We start from the raw sequence: 24,822 nt of genomic DNA, 5'->3' as shown, positions 1-24,822 counted from the left end.
TTTTTCAGTGCAGACAATTTATCTATTTTTGTGCAATATCTAGCTATTTAAAAGTATAGTATTAAAGCTAAAATTTAAAAAATCTCAGTTTGAACCCGTTAAAATCCAATTAAAAAATTTAAAAAAATATTTTATTAAAAGAAAATTCATTTGAATAAAATAGCTTCTAGCAGGAAGCAGAGCAAGACCGAATATACAAAAATGTTTATTATTTGTGTCGTGGACATATGCGTTGTTAAATGAAAGATGACAACTTTTCATAGAATAATAAAAGATCGCTTAATATTGAAATGATTTAATAGAAACCAGTAACGAACATTTTACTAAAAAATTTGTTCATATTGAAAGAAAACTAAGAATTATTTAGTGGAGAGTGACTACTTTCACAGTCCTCCCGTGAATTGAAGAAGTCCGACTTTCGAGCGCAGTCAATCAAGGAGATTGCAATACATCGCTTATGCTCTGGGCTATACCTATACCTGGGAAAATGTGCAGTGCACGGTCTAAGATAATCTGTAAAAATTAATTATACAAACAAATTTAAAATTTGTATTTCGCTGTAAAACACGAAGCTATTTCAACATTTTTAAAACATTGCGTAGAATATTAGAGATTTAACAATACTTACCCTCATGGTTCGCTAAGGCAGGTCCCAACAGGAAGCAGAAAACTGTGAACAAATATAAAAATTTCATTTTAATTATTCTTTAGGTAATTGAGTTAGAAACTTCAACTGAAGTGATCGAAGAAGATGATAGCTTTTTATAGAATCAAACGTGATCGCTTATCAACTCGATTCCAAATAATATCTCATAATCTAGTCAAACGATAAAATACATAATATATTAATATATTTTAAAACTGATTTTCAGGAATATAATAAAATTACCCTGATAATTTTTAAAAATAACATGGAAATCCGATGATCTTAATGACATATCTAAGAAAATTGAAGACTGAGATTTTGATAAGAAATTCTTATAAACTGATAACAATATTTATAAACTAAGCTATATATATGAAATATTTATAAATATAAATAAAAAAAAATAGGTTAGAATTTTATTGTTTAAGATATTTTAGCTTTTAAGCTAGAAAATACCAAAAATGTTTTCTTGGTTCCGGTTCAAAAGCTATCCAGAATCTAGTATATTTTACAGTAGGGTCACACTGGCGCGCACAGCTGTTTTAGTGCCTCCATTTCCATTAAATTATACAATTGTTGGCGTTTTTCGACGCCTATATCGCGAGTTGCAGGAAAGATCGGTGAAAAATGGTTGCTGGTGGTGCCTCAGATACGGGCGGCGTAAAGCCGATGACCATTGCGGGTCGCATGGTGCGGGAGCGGGAACGCTTGATCGGCATGTCGCCCGATGAGCGCGCCTGGCGCAAACAATGGTTGAAGGACCAGGAGCTGCACCATGGACCCCGAAAGGTGCCGGCTCTGGAACTCGAACTCAACAATCCCATCAAGCGGTTCTATCGCGCCCCACTAGACAAGGTCTGCAACGTCTTGGAACCCGTCCTGGTGAGTTAAAAACATGGATTATGTAATCATATCTTTGGGCACTTTTTGACCAGAGGAAATAACATCTTCTTGGCTTTTAGGGCTTCCAGCGGGCATTCACCGTGCGCTACTGGACCGGTAAGGCACTCCTCGCCCTTACCGGAATCTACGCCGGCGCCTACTACTTCAAGTACAACCAGAATGTAAGTACTGAATCAAACAAACTGGTTAATGTTATTAAAAGATTATTTGATTCACCATTTACCCTGAAATTAATTCTACTCAGTGGTTAAGACAATAACAAAGATTATTATGTGGTTTGTGTGTTAGTTAAAATGCTGATAATTGATATATAAAGTTTAGCAAATCTTTAAAACTAAAGAACAATCATTTTTCTTACTTAAACTTTAATTAATTATAAAAAATTAAAATTAGGTCGCAGTTATTTCAGCTCATTCCTCAGACATCTCATTACAATTACTACTTATAGTACCTATTGACAGTTTTGGTTTTGATATGATATTCTTCTATCATCCATAATATAAATTTAAGCCAAACTCTTTTAACTATTAAATAACCCTTTTTTTCATTCAAGGACTGGACCCGAAAAGGTGGCTGGCGTGTCATCCACTCCCGCAAGGCTTGCGTACCCGGAGACGAGGGCTATCCCAAGGTCTCAGATCGCTCTGCGCCATCCGATTACGCTGCCCGCGGATTCAAGGAGTCGCCTTTATAAGCTGATGATCATCTTCGAGCTCGCTTAGTGATTTTTCTTAAGTTTGAAACGTAAATTAATATTATCAAAACAAAAATCGCAATAAATATGGAAACGAAAACACAGAGATCGAGATTGAGAGTGGATTGTGGTTTTGCCATTGCTTCACTGCTGAAGAAGACGTTTTTCTGCTGTGCTTGGCGGATATTCTTTTTTTGTTGGCTTTAACTTGGCCAAAAAGCTGCTTAAGCAGTTTGTCATTGCTCTCAATTAGCTGAAATTGTTCATTATCGGCCACTTTCTTTTATTTGCATTTTCGACTTGGCGGAGAAACCAGGTTGCGCCTGAACCTCCAAGAAAATGAGATTTTCTAACAAGGTGTGGCAATTGGCATTTAAAGAAATGGACAGATATATAAATTTAAGGATTTTAAAAAAAAGTTAAAAAGTGGTTTAAAAAAAGGTTTTTAAAACAACATATTTATTTTGTGAAAAATTAAATTGATTTTAAATAATAAATTTGATGAAATAATTTAATATAAAAATATAAAGAAAAATTTCATAATGATAAGTGTGTTAAAAATCTAATCTAATTGATATTTATGTAGAAGTGAAAAATTATAACAATTATAAGCTCGTTAAAAATAAGTCAAAAATCTAAGTAAATATCCGACAAAACAGGTAAAAAGCAAAGCCTTAAAGCTAATACCTTTAAATTTAATCACATGCGTGAACTATTAAATTTATAATTTTAACTCAAATTATCAGAAGCTATCTTGTGAAAAAAAAGTGTAAGAGGTAGAAAATTCGATGTCTAATAAAATATTAACTAAAAATCGATCATTCAAAGTGCGCGCCCAAAATTTGTAAAATTAAAGTGCAAATATGTGCAGATGAAAGTCCTAATCGAATATGTTTATTAAATTTTTTTAAATTGATTTTATAAAACTTATTAGTGATCCTTTTATTATTACGCTATATTTGTAGCCATAGTTTTAAAACAATTTTAGCTTAACCACTTTTAAAAAATTACAATATTCAAAAAAGAGCGCGAAATCGATATATTAAAATATCCGATGCCTCATTAACACGTTTTCTTTATTTGGAATTCATTTTTTTTTTAAATCGCATCGCAAATGCTTAAATTAATTAGTGCAAAGGATAAATAAATTTAATGATTATAAACACTTTTAACAATTGGCATAATATATTTTTAGTTTAAAGTGCGCGCCTAAAAAATTTAAAGATTCAAATTTAATGATTATAAAGGGAATTCATCTATAAGTTTTAAGTAACACTCAATAGTGGTATATTTTGCAAGCCAAGAATTGCAAAAACCTTTTAAAATAAAACAAAAATTCAAATTTAATTCAAAACTAGAGCGCGATGTAAGAGATTTCGATTAATGTTGGTGAGAAAGTAGGTTTTTCAGATGTGAATACTTTAAAAGTCATATTCTTTGTAAAATTTTATGATGTGAAACACAAAAAAGTTGGAGCAGAAAAATTTTAAAAACATAATCAGTTTAAAACTTATTCGTCCGCCGCGATGCATAACATCAGATTCAAATTGACCGCACAACAAAAAATCCCGAGATCAGTCGCTGTGGCAACGCCACCAACCGAATAGATACTCTCTTTGCGCCGTGTGGCCAGATGATTATTGTATTAGTGTTGTGGCTGTTCGCTCTTGCCTTCGACGCCGATCTTTCTGCTCTCTCGATTTCGATCTCGACGCAGTGTCGTGCCGAACCGATAATTGTGTTATTTTCGAGTCGTTGAAAAGGCCAAAAAAGTGTGCTTGCTCCTAACTTGAAATCGTTTTGACTTGGCCTTGACTTGGGGTTAAGCTGGCCGTGAAAATTCCCAAAGAAAAAAACGTGAAAAGGTGACTAAAATTGTACAAAATAAGGAATAAGAAACGGGAAGGTGAAACTGTCTTGCTGGCTGGTGTGCGCTTGAGAGTGTGTGTGACTGTGCGGCGGTGTGTGCAATTTTTTCATCATAATTCCAGTCCTCGTGTGTTTTTCGGTGTCCAATCCCCGCGAGAATTCAGCTAAATCCTGCCCAGCAGCAGGTGAGTGATCTTGGCTATTTGGCCAACTAACTTTGAAGCAGGTGCATGGCCCAAAAGTTCGTGAACCCATCGTTTCAAACGATCTCGCTAAGACCTTATTTCCACATTCTACTATTGAAAAAAAAAACGTGAGCAGCGACGTCGACGTTTTTAGCTCTCTTCTTTGCACCTTCTCTCTCTTTCTTTACCCTCTCTTTTCGCGCGCAGCTGTCATCGCTGTCAGCAGCGCGCGGCGACGTCGGGTTCCCGCGCGCGGGAAATTGCCAACTTCAATCGATTATATTTTCACCAAATCAATCGCAATTTTCAGTTTTATTGCAAAATCAGATTCCTTGGGTTTTAGGCTTTCCGTTGGTTATAAATATGAAGGGGCTTTCTTTTAGGTTACTCGTTATATAGGCTGTTGAACTTGGGGCCAAAAATGCTCAAATGGTAATCGATGACAACAACAAAGTAGCAGCGGTTTGTTTGGTTCCAGGGCAGCGTTGCCACCTGCTTGCGGCCAGGAACTGCTGTGAGATGTTTTGTCTTGCAATTTATTAAAATCTGTTAAAACGTCTTAAATTTTAAAAATTTCGGGAACTTAAATAGTGTTTTTGAGAAGTAAAATAATATTGGTTAATGGCAAAAATTTCTTGTACTTTTATATTGGTTCTATGGTGTGCTTAAATGGAGTTTAAAATATTTATAAAATTTTATTTTTCTTCCAACTTTTAATTAATATCTTTTAAGGTCTTAAAAACAAATTTTAACTTTATAATTTAAGATAAAATTGGTTTCAAAACACCAGATATAATATACTATATCCGCCCTTCTGGCATCCTTATCAGCTGTTATTCGACCACCCAGCTGTCTGACCGTTGAATCCCAATTGGAGTCTGACTAGCCTGTCGGGACTCCAATTGCAGACTCCATTCAATAAAATGCGAAGCCTGCCACCAGCGGCTTCATCGCCCTGTCTCGCTCCAACATGCCCTATTCTTTGCGCGGGAGACGCTGTCCCCGTCTCTGTTTCACATTTTAGATACAACAAAGTTGCCCCTTGTGTTTGTTGCATTTTTTGGCGCTTCGGATCAGCTTGTTTTGGCGCGTTCCTCTTGCACACTCGTCGCAGTCGACGTCGCTGTCAACGTCGCTGCTTTCGGTGCCCAGTTCCACCAATTTTTTTTCGGTTCCAAAGCGATCACTCTGCTGCCGCCGCTCCGCTGCTCGTGAAGTTTTTTCGTGGCCGGCGTGTGACGATGACGACGACGACGAAAAACTCTCGAAAGTATCGTTGTTAAATTCCTTCGAAAAACAAGTGAAAATATTCGGGAAAAACAGGCATTTTCCTACTTATTAGAAGGTAAAACCAATTGCACAATGGTTCGATTGGATAAACGGGAAAAAATACAAGTGAAAAAATATGACGCGTGTGTGGTGTGACAAGTGTGTGTGGGATAGCGAAGGAGAGAGTGGGAGAGAACGCAGCGTTTGCCGTCGTGTCTTTGCATTTTTTGCTACAAATACAACGTCCTCTTATAAGAAAATTGACACGCTGTAGGATTTAACCGTTGGTTTCTGATTGGCAAATGGGGCGGGGTACTGCTTATCAAGTACCAATAGGTCCCAGTAAGAATCTCGAAAGTGTAAAAAAATATTCCATACAAATATCTTAATATCCAAAAGGGAAAAATATCCTACGAGAATACCTTAAGTATCCCAAGATAAATTCCTAGCAAGTAGAAGCTTGACATGTCCTATAAGAATGCACATAGTTTCTTATATGGTCGAAGCAGTCCAGTGAACTGTCAAGGTTTTTTCTGATTGGGAAGCTTTGAAGTGCAGCTTATTCTATGGCCGAGCTGTTTGGGCCAACTTTCTAATCTTTCTCCCGCTCGAATTGCACTTTTCCCGCCATTCGCATAGATTTTGGGCGGTAAAACAAAACTGCGCCAGCCCAAACGCCTAATTCGCGCCACTTTGTGTTTCTCCATTCTTTTCCCCATGCTCATTTCATTTTTATACGCTTCCTCCAATGACACACACACTCACAAATTCACAGACACACATATGGTGAAGAAATGCGCTCCCTAAGAGAGATGGGGAGCTCTCTTTCTCTCTCTCTTCCGTTTTATTCCAATCAGAACAACGAGTCAAGTTATTTTTCCCCTGTTCTACAGCAACAGCAAACAAAAACTTTTAGTACTGCTCTGCCGACGTCGACAGTGGCGCCGACTGTGGCCGAGGCAGAGGCAGCGACGGCGGGAAAAGTTCAACGCAAAACTTCGAACCTTTTGAAAACTTGACGAACACGAAGCAGCAGGCAAAGCAAAATGGGGAAAAAGAGTAGAAAAAATAATGAATTATGTCAAAAGTGGCGCAAAAATCTTGGTACACAGAAAAAAATGATGTAGATTTAAGTTTCAAATGGGTTGGTTACACAGCAAGAAATGTAATTCATTCTTATCAGTTTTACATATACTTATGTAACTAATGTTAAACTAGGTGATGAGTTCACTTATATCTTCATTTATTGAACATGTCTTTTGCGCATTGAAATTTCGAAACTAGTTTAGACCTTGTCTTTTTTCCGGTGTAGGAACTCTATGTACGTAGCATTAATCGACGAGGGAGCGAGATAGCCTCTTAAGTCGATCTACGCGTACCGGAGAATGGAGTTCATTGATATTTCTCTGTGCTTTGCTATTGCTTCTCCTCCCTCGTCACCTTCCACCTCATCTTCGTTCTCTTCTCTTAGTTGATCTTGTCTTTTGTTTCCATTTACCTGCTACAATTTATTTGGTTGTTATTGTTGTTGTGTCTTTTCGCAATTTTGACTTTCTTCTTTATTTTTTGCATTCTTTTTTGCGAGCTGTTTTGCCTCTTTGCTTTTCGCGCCGTTAAACTTGTTGAGTGGGCGTGGCGGGGCGTGCGCGGGGGCTGGTTTGTGGATTGTTGATGGGGTGGCTTTTTGTATACTGAAATTTTTGGATTATGTCATGATCGATCCGAAATAACATTCTTAATTGTGGTTCTTTTAGTGAGTTTTTTAGATTTTAGGATAATGAGCATAGAGTATCATTTTTTTTTTTATTAATTTTATTCTATTAGGACAAGGTCAATGTTTTTTGTTTGACTCACCTAAATACTCCTTAAATCATTTATTCAAATCCCAGTCATCACCTTTTTATTCTTGTTCCGACCAAGTGGTTTTCCCACATTCGCGGCAGGTCATCAAAGGATCAAAGATGAGAGAGCCCTAAACCCATTTGTAATATTTTCTCATCATATATAAGAATCACACATATCACCTGCCGATATTAACCCGAATTCCTGGTAAAATACAAATAATATTTCTCAATTACAAGTGCGGAATGTTTTACAAATATTACGAGCTATCCAAAGATGAGTTGTGAATACAAACTGCTTAAATAAATGTGCGGGATTCTCTTTTATTGTCTATACATTTTTGTCGCTTCAGCAGAGGAATTCGATTTGGAATCGGACTGAGGAATAAGGTATAATGGGGTAAGGGGTAAGGAGGAGAAGCCATATGAAGGGCAGAAACAACAATGATAAACAGTTTCCAGTTATTCCCAGACAAACAAAGGATAGTCCAGCAGGAGAGTTGGGGGAAAGGCGGCAGGACAGGACGTAGGCCACTTGAACTGGCTGTGGCCAGCATCCTTTCAGACGCTGCTAAATATAAACTAAATAGTCAATTGAGCGCATCTCGTTGTCCTAACGGCTACTTCAAGGCCGTCGATTCCTGGAACTGGAACGCTGCCGCCATCGCCGCCGTCGCTCCATTCAAGAACTTTGATTTGTTCTCCTTCGGCTCGGCTTGCCTGGCTTTACTTTCACACGCCGTTTTGCCCAGGCGGCGCTCTTCAGATACAAAAAAAAAAAAGAAGAAAAACACAGATACTCACATACGGACACACGGACACTGATGCACGCAGGAGAGGAGACCTCGTTGAGGATCGGCTTTCCTGTTTTCGTTTTAGTACCCTGTACTTATGTGGTATTGGGTATATCCGGTAGGGCCTTTCTTGCGTTAGTTAAGATCAGAATTTCCAAGATTCAGCAATGTTTCTTTTTAAATAAATACATTTGGTTTAGGTATTTTGTTTACAGCTTTTTCTTACTTAACATTGATCAGGTAAAAAAAATAGTTTTCCTAAATTTATATATCGTTGATTTAATTTGCCTTAATAGCTTAAAATTTGTATATAAAGCATATAACTTTAACTATAATTAACTCGAGTAGAAATGTAGTCTTTCCATTTTTGGTATAGTCGAAAAACGATATCTGTAGTTTTTGCCCAACCCTTGCAATCTTTGGTCCCTTCAGAGTTCCAACTAATTGCAAGAGTTGTGGCCAAACCATAACAACAACAAAGAGAAAAGAAGGAGACCGGCATTGGCATTGACAACCCAAAAGATACCCAGATGCATGTGCATTTATCTCGAGTATCTTTGGAATGTATCTCGTCGCATGTGCAGAGCCCAAAATGCAGCCCGAAAAAGGACGCACAAAAATTGCAGGCCCAGACAGTTGAAGACGCCGTCTCTCCAGAGGCCCCCGGATAACTCGAGACCTGTTTTCCCTCTACTCTATATGTTATACTCTCAGTGATATACATACATATTTATGTATATGTTTATTTTTTCGCTCTCCTTTGCGCATTTTGCGCATTCTTCTTTGCATTGCCGCAAGTTGCATTACATATTATATCTAGAGACTTGGTTCCATTTCCTTGTGGGAAATCTTCAGCACAAAGCAAATATTTCGAGATGAGGAGCCCCTTAAGATTTGCCGAAAATACGGTCGACTCTATTTTTTCCAGTTAAATGACCTTGGAGGACCCCGTCCAGGTAAACAGATTCACTCAGGCATCGGCTTTAATTAGGCTCTAGAAAGACAAGGAAACCCCTGTGTTTATCCGCTCCGATCCGCGGCATTATTCATATTTGTATACCTGTCGCCGCGGATTTCTCCCGAACTCGCAGCCTTCTTCGCTTAATCTTCATTAGAGGAAATGCATCCTGCATGTGGGCAGTCCTTGCCATTAGTTATGCATCTATCAATGGTAGTCTCTAGTATTTGGACAAGGGAAATCTGGTTAGCGATAATACAGTCATTTGTTTGCTAGAATCCCCTGTCATCAGTTTGGGGTTTTATAAATACACATGTAATCCCATCTAGGAATATTAATTTTAGGATATTTGTTTTAATTATCGGTCTAAAAAAGATTACTTTAGTCCGACCATTAAAAAAACAAGACAGATCCTTGAGATTAGAAATCGATCTTTAATCTCATGAAGAAGATATTTTTTGTTCTGTCAGAAATGTAACTACGATATTAGTTTTTAGACTTTATCTTTTAGGTATTGTAATTATACAAGTATACTAAAGATACATATTTTACTTAGAGATACATAGTTATGTGAATTTTTTTTGTAGCCAAACTTCTCTGTTGGAAATAGAATACTCAGAGGGTTGAAACCCGATCTCAGAAAGCAAGAATGTTTTAAAAAGACTTCGGAGAAAAAGTGAAGAAGAACCCCAATTAATTAGAAGGCATATCCGCAATTAGTTTGAAAATGATGGTTGAAAAAGCAAAATATTGTGCATGAGAAAAGGCCGGAAAACGCAAACGAAAAGAGAGGCAAAAAAGTGAGGAAAATAGACAATCCGTTGCATAAGAATAAGAAAGTAAGGGAAAGAATGAAAGAAAGTCGTTGACTAAAAAGCATTCGCATATGGGGTAGGAAAAAGGTGTCGAACTGAATGGCAGGCTAAGGGAGGTCCATAAATCGTGGCAAATATAACGCCAGGCCCATATGTCACACGGATAAAGGAAAAATTAAAGGAAGGGAGGAGAAAAGGAAGAAGGGAAATGGAATAAGGAAACGCGACAGGATACAATTAGCGAGGGGGAAGTCAATTGAAGTTACAAAAGCAGCAGCAACAGCAGCAGAGACATTGCCAGAATCCTTTTGGTTGGGGTAGGACCTTCAACAGCTGCCGCTCCCCTTCTCCACTCTACTCACCTGTCCTGCATCAAAATCATCCTACAATTCTAACAGAAGGCCAGCAGCGATCAACTCCTAGCCACAACAGGTGCATCGGGGAGACAAGGACTCGACTTCTCGATATAATTAAGCGTTGTAAACCACTAGAAAATGTGAATGTTGCGCATGCGCCGAGTGCGACGCACCTGACTTCGATACACTCGAAATATTTCATTTAACAATCATAATAAAAATGGGTTGCATAAATATGTTCATTGATTTCTTTGAAAATTAAATATATATTTTATTGGTGTGACAAGAAAACATCACTGGATTACCATCCATATTTAAATGAAATTTTAAACTATTAAAAAACAAAGAAATTTTTAAGTGTACAGGAAATTCAAGGGGAAGCAGCTGAAGCTGAACCTCTTGCAGAAGGCATCAATCGAGACTCGTGGAAATTCTATTATGATAAAAAACTGACCATCTCGTGACTACCTGTTAGGATGACCCAACTGACCCAAAATGGAAAACTCCTACCCATCTTTCTGTAATTTGAATATCTTAGACACACTTTGCACCCAAAGAAATATGTTTACAGTCGTTTTGCTAAAAGCAAAAAGTTGGTGTATTTAATATTGTTTTTCGAGAAAAACTCACGTAAACAAATTTGTTTGGGGTTTTTCAAACGAGGAAACTCCACGACCACATGCTGTGTTTGAGTTCTGCTCAAGGATCATATGTTGTTTTTTGTTCCACAAGGATCTACAGATAATGGCGTTGATAGGTTTCGTCAAGTCGTAAAAACTTAAAAACACATGGACTCTTAGTCTTTGAATGTTGGAATTCGTTTCTTATTTAATTGTTAATATAAATGCATTTATGGTTTTTTAAACTTATTTTATATTTTGTTTATTTTACTTACAGTTCCTTTTAAATTATTTAAATTATTCAAACAATTCCTGCTTTTGAAGAGCAGACGTTGTACAAGATTCAGGATTACAGAACCTCAACGGCTTCTCAAGGCCGTACAATTATGGGTTTAAATGCCAAGAGGTAAGTTTTTTATATTCGTATATTTATATTACTATTACTATTACTATTACTTTCTTCTTTCTAATTACCTATTACTTCTTTAAAATACTATTTTAAAATATCTTGTAAAACTATTTGAATAAATAAAGTTTTTCTTATATGACTAAAAATAACTTGAAATGGTTTAGGATTTTATTTCTTGGTTAAAATATAAGTTCTTGAAGTCTCTATCATAGCCTGCATGTTTTCCTTGGCTTCATTTATGATCTTAGACATTTCCTATTCCCATCAAACACTTTTCGTGACTTCCATTTCCTCTGCAGCCCTGACCAAACTAATTAGCACCCCACATGAAAGCCAAAAGGCGACTCCCCAACTGCATATAATACCATTTGTTTCTAACGTTCGGGGACTTCCTGTGGCGACATTCGATCGACTTCCTTTTTACCACTAACTATCCTGGTAGCGCGTCTCCCTTTAATTCTTTTAACCAAAAGTGATGTTTATCTAATAGCTATTTCGTAATTATAAAGTGACAGAGCCCAACTGGTTATGCCCGAATACTCCCCGGGAAAGTAAGACCCGCAGGAGCTATAACCACTCGTGATCGGATCCTACTGTTCCTTCTGCAGCCGTTTCAACATTTTGACTCAAGTGCGATAATCTAAAATGCATTTTCACTGTCGATTTCCAAAAAAACAGATGGCTTGTAGGTGTTAAAGTCCAAACTGCGTTGATAACCAAGTGCCGCATTCCTCAACACTCTTTACATACCTTTACAGGACTCTCTGTCTAGGTCCTGCGTGTGATTAGTATATAATTGCGCGCGAAAATGTCATTAGAAAAGTGTTTAGTTGTGGGACAGTTCAGGTCAGTTTGGTTATGTCAGAGGGTTGACCATAGGGGGTTTGTTCGGCTGTGTTGATAATGCTGTCACATCACAAACACATGTCCTTCAGTCATGTCCTGGCTAAAAATTAATTGAGTTTAATATGTTCTTTCACCCTGCACTATATATTTTTGCTTGTGGGTGCCCCTGCGCATGACCATAATTGCATAATTGCCTAGTCATTTGGTTTTGTCAGTTGCGTCCCCTTTTGGCATTCAACATCATCATCGCCCACTCCCTCCTCTTTCGACCCACTGATCACAGCGATCACTTAAGTGATAGTCCATTTTATGGACATATTTCGTGGTCAGCATGTGTGCGACATAATTATTGGTATGTGTTGCGAAACTATTTTGCTGCCATCTATAACGGAATTTGTCAAAAATGTGACGGAAGTTTAATTTAAGATTAAACAAGGAGTATTGCATACTTTTGAGGGCATGCATTGTAAATACGAGGAAGATTTAAAAATCATCTAATGACTTTTGAACCTTCTTTTCAATTATCAAATATGAAAGTAAAACGCTTTTAAGTATTCTTTTTCTATAATCCTACATTTAAAGGTTATCCTTTAGAGTTAAGAGCATGATTTACCAATAGATTACCAGTAAAGTTACATGAATTCCCAAACATAACTGTTCCTTAAGATACAAAGTAAAGCAATAAATAACATATTCCTAATCCCAGCCTCTCTGTTTCTTATAATTTATCATGTGAGAAAGATCGATCCTTCGATAGTCCCCTTATTATGCACTGGACCAGATTCCAGGAATTGCTTCGTTGAATTTCTTTATATCATCTACAAGATAGTCACCCAATCCATTTGCTACCTACAGGCAGAAGGGGGAAAAACTAAACCGAAACAAGGTATCTGGCTTCTTGCCGCAAAAGGAAAGGAAACTTTCACCTCGAAATGACAAATTTCAGTTTGAACCTTAAGCCGCGGAGATGAGCGGTAACCCCTGACCCCGGAACCCTGAACACAAAGAAAAGAAAGAAAGAAAGCGGGAAAAACTTGAAGGCCGCATGCACGTACGCTCCATTAGCCCTTTCTCGCCATAACTCATTTTTAAGCGATTTCATTTCCTCGTAATTTACTACGTGATTACTTTTTCTTGTTCATTAAACCATTAAACCCGATCGATAGTGCAGGGCTAGGATCAAAACAGGAGGCTGCAATCCCCGGACCTCTGACCAAGAGAAAGAAATGGCTAAAGCATTTGAATTTATGTGCAGCAGCCCTTTTTTTTTAACCCTATTCACAATATCCTCAAGAAAGGTTTTCGGTCCCAAGGGTTAGATTTCGTCTTGTTTTTTATCCTTTTGCTCCTTGCTCAAATTGCAAAAATTCGCGCATCGAATTGCTTAAAGTGCAGTTGCGTTTGCCTTGCAACACTTGAGATTTGTGGCAAAGGGATATAACATCTGCCCGTCCTCTCAAGAAGGGGAAATTCCATTCTTAACGTTTGCGCCAGCCTCTTGCATTATGCTAATGTCCATGCAAATTTGCCAAAATTGCTCAATCTCAAGGAGGAAAGGCTTTTCCCGAGCCCTCACAACCGATCCCATTTCCATTTCCCTCGATCAGTCATCTCGATTTCAATTTCCCGGATGTTAAATATTAATGTATCCGTTGGGCGCCTTAATCTCCGGTCTTGTATCGCGATTCGAATGCCGTGTCAAAATTCAATGAATTTATGTTCGTTTCGTTTGTATCTATTTTAGAACGCCCCTATGTGATTTGCTGCTTGCCTCCGTGGCATATTGAATTTCTCTATTTCGCAAAAAAGGAGAAATTCGGAATAACTGATCTCACAGTGGTTTGAGTTCGTAAAAATAAATGAGTGGTTTTCTGTTTAAAATTTGTTCTTCGAAACGTTCCATTGCCTAATTTTATATATTATATTTTGATAGGTTGTCAAAAATATTTTCCATTTTTTATAATGTTAAAATTATATTATTTATGAATCATGTTTGTACCACTGCTAACTTCATACACTTTCTTTTGCAGTGTTTGTTCTACCAGCAGCACTGAGCCAAATGGCAGCATAGTCACAACCGCCCCCGGCAACGGAGAAGCCAGCACCAGCAGCAGCATTGTCGTCGTCGTCAGCAGCAGAAGTAATAGAAGCAGCAGCATTAGCCCAAACCCAATCCCATCATCGTCATCTGCCTCAGCGACTCAAAGCAAAGACGATCTACCGGGAACCTCAGCAGCCTCCAAAATATCAGAAATGTGCTCTTGTGATAACCAGAACCTTGCAACATCCACAGCACCAGCCACAACTTCAAATGGCAATAAACGTAAACGGCGTTTAAGTAGCGATTCAAACGATGATTCTAAGGTGAGTAATCCAATGCAAATCGTACTTTAAACATAAGGCCAGACATGGTAAATAAGTTTTATGAATGAAGTTGCATTATCGGGCCAAATGACCTCGTTGATTTTTGCAATCTTATCAAGGAAACGTCAAGAGCGATAGCGAGGAAGAGCGTTCCGATGACCCAAACGATCTTGGAAAACGATGATCAAGCTTTTTTTTTTTTTTTTGCTTATGCATTCTAATTTGGAATTTAAAATTGATTTAATGTTCATATATTCTGACCTCTTATAATCTCTGGCTGTTTTCTGTCCTCTATTTTCTTGATTGAAATATAAATGCTTAGGAATTTTTATAATCAAAATTTTCTCAAATTGGAATCGATTAAAATTCCATGATAGTTTTTTTTTTTTATAAAAGCTCACATATTTAGCTAAATATTATCAACTACTACTATTACTTAGAGAGTTTTTGAATTCTTAGAAATTATTAATTATATTTTAACTGATTTATTCCAGCATGATTAACTATGAATAATACTGATCTTTGGGCAGCTGTTTCTTGATTGTCGATCAATTTGTTAATAAAAGTATTTTTATATCCACATATTTTACAAAAGATCACTGAAATGTTTTCATTGATCACTGATCTTCAAACATCTCTTTTTCGTATGTTTGGCAAACGATCTTTTGTTTGTACTTTCATTTGAATGGGCAGCCCTTTCGTGGCTTCCAGTCGCTTGGTTGCCGATCTTCATTTGATCTTTTGCTGGTTGAGCTCTAGCCAAATAAGCCGTTGGGCACGTAGACAGCTACTTGGCACTTCTGCTCTGGCACAATGCAAAGATGAGCCCAAAAATAAACGCTACTTACTGAAAGGGCTCGTTTAGCAGGATCCTTAGAAGCCTTGAAGTCAGATCTTCTCTCAAGTAGCTGCAATCAAAGCGAAGAACAATGGCTTCTTCTACTTCTGGCGGGTCTTGGCGAAGGGCAGCTGTGTTGGTGCAAAGGATTTTTTTCCAGTGATATATGAAAATATTGAGGGGAGAGAATATTCTCCTATACGTGCAATGAACTTGCAGAAATTGTTTTCTTGTTTGTTAGTTTGGTACCCTATGATATGGTATCTTAGTTTAAGATCCATTGGAAATATCGTAAGGATATCGAAATTATTTAAAGAATATAGGAAACCCCATACTTATCCTCTTCAAATGAATTAAGTTAGTTCAATTAAATTAAAGAAAAAAAAATCATTTCTATGTATATTTCTCCAAGGGTATCTAAAATGTCTACCTCCAAAAATGTTCCAGGGGCCTTGGTGTGTTGTTTTTTATTTTTTGCAACGTTTCTGCTTTTACTTCCCTGACAAACAAATGTCATTCTCGTACGAAAAAAATGGTTGGCAAAGTAATGTCTGGCCCCCTCTTCAGGCGAACGTTGTTGGGTAAGGGAATTCCGAAGGGGTCTTGGCAGAAGTTTGAGCATATGCACGGCAGGACAAAGGAGTCGGAGACCAAGGACAGAAGGCGTCGTTGCGCATGCGCGCACACCTTTAGCCCAAGTTTGGACTTCTCGCCAGGGGTGGGTTTTCCAAAGTCAAGGCGGCAAATGTCCGTTAAGGCCGTTGGAAGAATTTGAAATTGCGATAGTTATAGGTTAGCTTGAGGCAGGAACTAGATCAAGACGGTATCTTTTGGATTGCGATCGGGATGGGTAAGGGATCGAAGCGACTACCGGAATGGGACAGAGCTAAAACCGCAAACACATAAGAAACGAACACGGAGGGGTTGAGCGACAACGCCTTATCCTTTTCAAGGATCACTGGGCCGAGTTTTTCCTTTTTCTTTACTTCCCTAATTAAATATTCATCGAGAGGACATTTGCTTCTGTTGAAGATCCTAAAAACTATTAAACAAAAAAATTCTTTCCAACTGGGTTGCATTTTGCTACCCCGTTTCGAGACATGTTATCCTTATGCAAATGCGTTCCTCGATCCTGCAACGTCTGCTCATTAGATTTCCGTTAAACTTTTATGCAAATCATTCAGCTCCTTGCAGCGCTTGTGTGTCATCTGTTTTCAGGACACGCACAACGCGCTCTTGCTCCGGAATGCGGTCTTGAAATATTATACAATATTTGTTTTGCTGCTGGCACAAGGATCAAAATTATGGTATTATTTTACCAATTTGTCAGTGTAATGTAAACCCTTTTTTCTTATTTTTTACATGGCAGGCATGAAATCACTGAAAGTTCCTTGTTTTTTTTTGGGAAACTTCTTTGTTTTCTTTTGTCCGGAAAGGGGAGTTGGGTTTGCTTTCGCCCGGGTTTCTTTTTTCGTTGCAATCAAGTGCGGGTCTTGATTTCTGTCAAGTCAGATTCGGGACATTGTGGGAAACTGAATTCAAGTTTCAGTTTCCCAGAATGCATCCCGTTCTGGGATCAGCATGCTGGATAGCCTGCTTTGTAATTCAAAGTTTCTTAATTTTAAAGAGGATTTTATTTAGCTGGAGGTAAACAGATGCGGATGAAGGCTCGATTGTTAGGGAAGCTTGGGCTGTGATCTGTTTATAGATTAATGACACTTAAAATGCATCTGATAAGGAACACGTTCTTCAGTAGTTAAACATTTTAATGCATTATTATATAATAACCCCGAAAAATAATAGAAAAATACAATTTTTCTAGAGTTTAGAGTTTTAAATAGTAGATAATTAAGGATACTAATAAATAATTAGTTATTTAAAAAGCTGGCTCTTAAAACTAATTTCAAGAACTCCATCTATCAAGAAGAAGTCGACATATCTCGAAGAAAAGCGATCTTCCCCTCTATCATCTATCATTTAGTTTTTAGCATTCAAAATTCATTCGCGGTTTGTCCTTTGTCCACTTACCCTCCTCCCGTTTCACCAATGGGTTATGCTTTAATTCATTTTGTCATGGATCTAACCAATTGCATGATTAATTACATACCCTGACCCTCTTCTTGGCCAATCCAAAATGTATATTTCCCTGATGATAAATCCCGCCAAGTCACCGCGAAAGTGTTGTGCTGGATTAACCCTTCTCTCGGCTGACCAGGGGTCAGCTAAGTTGCTTGGAAATATGAGTGTTTGTTAAGGTCCTTCTGGGATTTGTCCTCTGGCATGTTGTTTGCATGTCATTTATTAAAAGAAGAGCAGTCCTGATGTCCCAAAAGTGGATAGGACTTGACTTAATTTTGAACGATTATTAGGCAAATTGTAATTTGTCAGCTTTTTCTGTACTTCATTTGTTCCTTATAAAAGTATTCCCCGTTAGATTTTAAACTTCTAGGAAACCATAATCAAAATTGCTTGAAAAAATTTTAACAATTACTTCGGGCCATAAGAAAAAAAATTAAATGTTATCCAAAGACTTGGGGGAGAAATGAAATGAAAAAAAAAATGAAAGAAAAGAAAAATAAAATGAAACAACAATGCAGCGTATTACACGGGAACAGCGGTGAAAAAGTTACACCTGGACCCACGCCAAGGTCTGAAAACTAAAGGTGTTTCGGTTTTCACCAGACGGCCGTCGAAAGATTACGACACATAAGCGCAGGACTTTGTAGGGTAGGCCAAGAGTAGCCAAGGAGAGAGAGTGAGAGGCAGACACAATGGGGCACCAGGATATACATTGAGGTTGACGACGCAGCAGAGGTTGTCGCATAACAATCGAAACGCTTCTTGACTGCTTTGTATGTACCCATAACTTGATGAGGAATTGCATCATCTGTCCCTGGCGGCGACCCATGGTCTCCCTCCCAGTGAGATTTCAAGAGATGTTTTGGGTGCCTCGTGGGCTGCTTTTGAAGGAGCAGATCGTCAAGATTTTCGAGATGCAGCAGCAGCTGCCTCCTTGGACTTAAGACTAAATCCTTGAGGCGGCGGCTTAAGGGCAACAACCCAGTTTAACCCTTGTTAAACTTAGGATGCAACCCTCTCGTTCTTCATACGTTTATTTGGTCCAGATTTCAGCCCACTTTACAGTTCACTAATTTCTCACACTCACTAGGCCGATCTTTCATTTTGGAAGGAGGAATCCATCATGTCATAAAGTAAACTGGGAAAATTTTGTGCATAATCTTTGTGATTCCTTAACGCTTGACCAAGTCCAAAACGGCAGATGCAATGTCCACGCACCAAAAAGAAAAGTGAAGTAATAAGGCTAGAGGAATGCCCATTGTGTGCGTGGACCTGGCTTCTTAGGCCATTGCACGCTTTGATTTTAATTACATTGCATCTGGATGCCTTGACATGTGTCCATATCCATGTCCATTTTCATTCGACGATTGCCATTGCCGGTTACCTACATCACATCTTCAACCGGAGGGTTGTTGCAGTTCTGTTGGCCAGAAGAATAAGAAATTAAATTTGTCATGCGTCTTGGACCTTCCTGTCTTAAATTTACCCCCGACCCCAGGAGGGGAGTTCTTATTATCTGTATGTTTGTCGGAAAGGCAAACCTACTCAGACAATTAAAAATGTCACATAAATATTGCAACGTTTTTTCCCTCATTTTTACGCAAGAAATTATGTGAAAATCTTTAATGAGCAGAGGGGGTTGGTTGATATCGTTAAGCTTTTACGATTTGTGAGATTGACTGTTAAGAAAGTTGACGAAATACATCCGATATTTGATGAATATCACAATTTTAAATGGTCTGCAGTTTTTATTGATCAATAAAAATATCAATTGCAATAGTAAAAATAAGATAATCATTAAAACATTTCGCGAAATTGTTTCGATTTTTATTCTTTATGTAAGAATATATCTTAATTTGAAATCTTATATTCATTTAATGGTGGATCAGATTATTTGACCCCAAAGTTTGTGTACGGGAAAAATGATTAGATTTAATATTTTCCGGGTGGATTTTTAAGGAATCTCTATTTTAAAAATCAACCCATAAATATTGTAAACTACTTTCTTTATTATTTTCTTTATTTATTTAAGAAACAATTTTAAAACAATTCTATTAAATCCCTTGGCTTTCCTATAAGAAAGTTTTTTTTATCTTAAACGGATTGTTAAAGCTTATCCAATGGTTATTTGAAAGAAATGCTTTCTAAATCTTAATCTTTCCCTGTACTTTAACAATCCAAGCGTGACATCTGTGTTCCATATTGTGCACAATTTTTTACTTTATGGACTTTCTGATCTTGGCTTCTGTTTTCCATCATCTGTCTGCGAGAACAATGGTCAAGCATCTCAATTGTTTTCGATTTTCGTTTCCATTCCACATTTTATTTTTTTTTGTCATTTTCGTGCTGTAATCTTATGAGTCGTTCTCTGGTCTGAGGTTTCCATTAGGCTCGCTCTACATTTGGCTGCAGCACCGCCCCCCTTCCCAGTCCTCTGATCCATGCCAAAAGATAATTTATTAGAGTTGCTTCCAAGATGCAGGAGATTTTTTAATGCAGTCTGCATGCAGCTCGAGCCAAAAGCTATAATACTCTAGCAAAAAGTAATTTATATACTCTCCTATGTACTATTATTATGTACTGTGAGTTATGTGTAGGTAGTGATTTTCCGAAAACGTCTTGCGTCTGTCTACCTGGGGACGCACAGAAATGTTGACAAAAATAATTGTAAAAAGGATCAGGGGGATTTGTTGTTGGGCTGATAAACACCCAGAGGCGAAAAATGCATTGCAAAAACAACAACGTCGTCGGGGTCTCCTTCTCAAGGAATACGGATATCTTCGGGAACTACCCCCGAGAGAAAGAGATGGCAAATGGGTTAGCGATCCTGTTTTTACCGCTGTCGCTGCAATCGTAGTAGTAGAAGTAGTAAAGCAACCCCTATTTTTGAGACCGTTGCATTCGTTGAGCAGGATAAGGACGACGATCGGGGATCTCGGGGTTCGGGGATCGGCGATCTGGAACGAAGAACGTTGAGCTCAGTTGCACAGCGCACGTCAACGCGATTGGTACTCAATTAAGCCAAGAGCGGAGTGAACAAACCAAAAACAAAATATAAAATTAAATACCTATACAGCTGAAAGACATTGAAACCCAAACTGAAATCTACATTTTTCGTTGCCAAGTAGCAAAGTTTTAAGACTGAACAAAATATTTATAATCGACAGACTACGAGTGCAAAGAACTAATTTAAGAACCGGATTTGCCAAGATCACCCACCAACAACTACAATATACCAAAAAAAGCGAAGCCAAAAATGTTTTAAATGTTATAACCAAAAATCTCTGTTTGCACAATTATTTAATCATACCAAAGAAACAAATTATATCCAAAGAGACTGCTACTAAAATTTGAAACAACATCAAAGAAAAAAGTGCAATAACAATTTTGTTATATTGATCAAATACCAAAAACCAAAAAATCGAAGAAAGATAAAAAGTAAAACGAAACCAGTTCCCACGAGAATACCGAACTAAAGTGCTATTGTATTATCTTCATGCGAACACCAAGTCCTTGATCTTTTGTCTGATCTCCTGGCTCTCATTTTGTGCGGGTGCATTCGGTCCAGCAACGGTCTATCTATCAAGGATTACGAATTTTGACAGGCGTGCCCACATAAATTTTTCTGATCCTTTTTGGCTAATTATATTCGGAGCACGTTTCTAACACCGCCACCCGTGTGATCCAGTCATTCACTTGAGTATCCTTTCCATTCTGTTCATGTTATTATGAAGTTGGAACAGAAGCGCAAATTTATTGAAATGGTAACGATTGTTTGGTTATATTTTGCTCTTTTCATATTTAATTATAAGAAATATCTTAAAAATATGAGAATTATTTACATTTTAATTGCTTTACTTTTGTATATTTTCTTCTTGATTTGTTTTGATACAATTATTAATGTTTTGTTTCTATTTTAGGACCCCGAACTCGGTTTTGAGCTCCCATCCGCCAAGCGCCAGCAGCGACTGCCCGCTTTGTATGGCAGCGATCAGAGCAACATATCGTCGGTGGCATCCTCGGTGTACACCTCGCCCGTTGTCTCGGCCGATGGACAGAGCACACAGGAGCTACTTAGCATACGCAGCTCACCAGCCGAGGAGCTGCCGGAGGCGCCACACAGTCCGCTGCCGGACAGCCCGGACAGTCCGCCGAGTCCGGATCGCGGAGCCAAACAGGCGCCTGTGGTGGTGCGCTACGGAGTGCAGGAGGAGGTGAACCCTACAGTGGTTACGCAAAAGGCGGAGGATGGTGATCTTTTGGATGACAGCTGCGAGGATTACTCGTATGACGAAGATGAGGAGGATGATATCGATGAGGAGGAAGATGATGAGGAGATCTACTCGTCCACCATTTCGCCAGCCTCCTCGGGCTGCAGCCAGCAGCAGGCAGAGAATGGAGAGCGTACCCCCGGTCTACAACAGCACCAGAAGCAGAATCAGCCTCCGGTCAGTGACTTGATGATCCATATGCCTGCACCAACCAAGATCCTGGATGATGTGGCAGCCTTTAGCTGCATGTCTCCGGCTGTGGAGAACGGCCTACGCCAGTGTCCACTTCCTGCTCTGGCCTGGGCCAATGCCGGAGATGTTTGGCGCCTGATGTGCCATCGGGATGAGCAGGACTCGCGCCTGCGAAGCATCTCTATGCTGGAGCAACATCCCGGTTTGCAGCCACGCATGCGCGCCATCCTCTTGGACTGGTTGATCGAAGTCTGCGAGGTGTACAAACTGCATCGGGAGACCTTTTACTTGGCTGTCGACTATTTGGATCGTTATTTACATGTGGCGCACAAGGTCCAAAAGACCCATTTGCAGCTGATCGGCATCACCTGTTTGTTTGTGGCCGCCAAGGTGGAGGAGATCTATCCGCCAAAGATCGGGGAGTTCGCCTATGTGACGGATGGTGCCTGCACAGAGCGGGACATCCTCAACCACGAGAAGATTCTGCTGCAGGCGCTTGACTGGGACATCAGTCCAATTACTATTACCGGCTGGCTGGGCGTCTATATGCAGCTGAATGTGAATAATCGTACTCCGGCTTCATTCTCTCAGATTGGCAAGCAAAAGTCGATGGAGGCGGACGATGCCTTCATCTACCCGCAGTTCTCTGGCTTCGAGTTTGTCCAGACATCTCAGCTGCTAGATCTATGCACCTTGGATGTGGGCATGGCCAACTACTCCTATTCGGTACTGGCAGCGGCCGCCATCAGTCATACCTATACTCGGTGAGTTAGTTTAAAGATTCATTCTATATGAAATTTTTATATAACTGTGAATATTTTCCTTAATTAGTGAGGCGGCTTTGCGTTGCTCTGGTCTGGATTGGCAGGTCATTCAGCCCTGTGCCCGCTGGATGGAGCCCTTCTTCCGGGTGATCTCCCAGAAGGCAGCCTACCTGCAGCTGAACGAGCAGAACGAGCAGGTCAGCAACAAATTCGGCCTGGGCCACATCTGTCCCAATATTGTCACCGACGACTCACACATCATCCAAACGCACACTACCACCATGGATATGTATGTAAGTATCTTGAAAGTTATATATAAACTTATATAACTGCAGTTAAAAGTGGATAATGATATTCGATGGAGATCGTAAGAAGTCGGTTACTAATTGAAACTTGTATTCTTTCAGGACGAAGTTCTGATGGCTCAGGATGCGGCGCATGCGATGCGAGCTAGAATTCAGGCATCTCCGGCCACCGCGCTGCGCGCTCCCGAAAGTCTGCTGACGCCTCCTGCCTCTAGTCACAAGCCGGACGAGTATCTGGGCGATGAGGGCGATGAGACGACGGTCAGAAGTGGCATCTCCTCCACATCCAACTGTTGCACCACTACTAGCAACAACAGCATCAGTAGCAGCAATCCTGCGACCAGCTGTAGCAGCAGGAACAATCGCTGAGAAATTGTCCTCCCTGCTCTTGGTCATCATTCTCTCACAATCACCATACCCGCCCAAACAGTCTCTACGTTTAAGTGTTTCTAATATTTAAATTATTTTTGTTAAGTGAAAAGTTATTAGATGCCTAATTCCTATGCTAAAAACATAATTTAATTTGAAAGTTTCCACGCGCTTTTGTTTCTCAACACGCGACTTATATATTCATTTTCCTCGCTCAGTTTAATGTTTAATTTTGTGTATTTATAGAAAATCAGAAATATAATTTTAAATGTACACTATCTATAAAGCACACAAACCTATTATATATACACACACAACTAGAGTATAGCAGACAAGGCAAAACTGAAACTGAATTAACCATTAACCATTAGACCAATACCTGCTGAAAAGGAGCATAACAAAAATCGAACTTAAAGTGCTTTGCTACGGGCACAAACTTTACAGCACGTCTCAAAAATGAAAAAACTAAAAACTGTGTTCGCAATCAAACAATGTGTCCAGCTGTCAACCAGTCAGTTGTCGTCAGTCAGTCATTTAATATCAATCACCGAGAGCAATCACTAACAAACTAAAATTGACGATAAAGGAGAGGGCTCAGCAGCAGCCCAGAGCAGAGTACTTGACTAATCAACTAAAATTAGCCTATAAGTCGAGGGAATCTAAACTAAACCTACTAATGCTAAACGCTGCATTTCATACGACAATTAATCCTACTAACAAATTAATCAACAAACACAAGACAAGTCCATAAGCTGACATGGAGTGACAAAGAAAATGGCAATTGAAGAATATAAGAGTTATATAAACATGAATTGAACGCTCAGAACAGATTAACATTTATGAATATTTACGTCATTGTACAATTTTTTTTAATTTAGACTAATTTGCCATAATTTGCTAAGCAAATAAATCCTGTACATAGAGCAAAACACACACACACAAAAAAAAAACAAAACGCACAAAAACAAGAATTAACCATAACTGAAACGCATATAATATATTATTATATAAGTGTACAATTCTATATATGGCTTACAACAATTTGATGTACATTCAAAAGGCACGAACGCAAATTAGAAAAATATTATTAATCGTTAGTTTAGGCATAAATAACATGTAAGTGTTCATACGATTAAGGCTGGAATGAAAACAGAAAAACAAACAAAAAACAACAACTAAAGGAAAAGCACACAAAAAAATCTTATCTATTTATGTTTTATTTGTAGTTTTTAAAAGCAATAATCATTTTAAAAATATGAATTTGATTTTAAATAATTTCACTACTACGCTTATGTTCATGATTTGATGTTAATAAATAAACAAACGCAAAATCATAAACTATACAAATCAAGTTGAATTGAATGAGTAAATAAATATATTTTTTGTAAATAAAACTGAAATTCAAATGTGGTATTTCTTATGGGCGCATGGATAT

General features: G+C 38.5%; 2 protein-coding genes across 5 annotated transcripts; both read left to right on the top strand.

The window, feature by feature from the left end:
- Positions 1–1,163: 1,163 nt before the first annotated feature.
- On the top strand, positions 1,164–2,347 carry LOC108105163. Its single transcript, XM_017211603.2, has 3 exons — positions 1,164–1,528; positions 1,609–1,710; positions 2,103–2,347. Exons 1-3 carry the CDS (start codon positions 1,274–1,276, stop codon positions 2,241–2,243), a joined length of 498 nt encoding a protein of 165 aa, XP_017067092.1. The 5' UTR covers positions 1,164–1,273; the 3' UTR covers positions 2,244–2,347.
- A 1,572-nt stretch (positions 2,348–3,919) lies between these two features.
- Positions 3,920–24,787, top strand: LOC108105174 (G1/S-specific cyclin-E). 4 transcript variants are annotated; one of them, XM_017211624.2, is made up of 6 exons: positions 3,920–4,108; positions 11,228–11,356; positions 14,236–14,569; positions 21,407–22,713; positions 22,781–23,006; positions 23,121–24,787. In XM_017211624.2, the coding sequence occupies exons 2-6, from the start codon at positions 11,337–11,339 to the stop codon at positions 23,385–23,387; spliced, it is 2,154 nt and encodes a 717-aa protein (XP_017067113.2). In that variant the 5' UTR covers positions 3,920–4,108; positions 11,228–11,336; the 3' UTR covers positions 23,388–24,787. The 4 variants fall into 4 exon arrangements, with proteins under 4 accessions (XP_017067113.2, XP_017067111.2, XP_017067112.2 ...); XM_017211622.2 differs by having other exon boundaries at positions 3,920–4,297; XM_017211623.2 differs by lacking the exon at positions 3,920–4,108 and adding an exon at positions 5,479–5,642.
- The last annotated feature ends 35 nt before the right edge of the window (positions 24,788–24,822 follow it).

The sequence above is a fragment of the Drosophila eugracilis genome, unplaced genomic scaffold (genome assembly GCF_018153835.1).
Source record: "Drosophila eugracilis isolate 14026-0451.02 unplaced genomic scaffold, ASM1815383v1 contig_423, whole genome shotgun sequence".
NCBI classification, from domain to species: domain Eukaryota; kingdom Metazoa; phylum Arthropoda; class Insecta; order Diptera; family Drosophilidae; genus Drosophila; species Drosophila eugracilis.
This window is presented reverse-complemented; position numbering and strand designations above follow the sequence as displayed.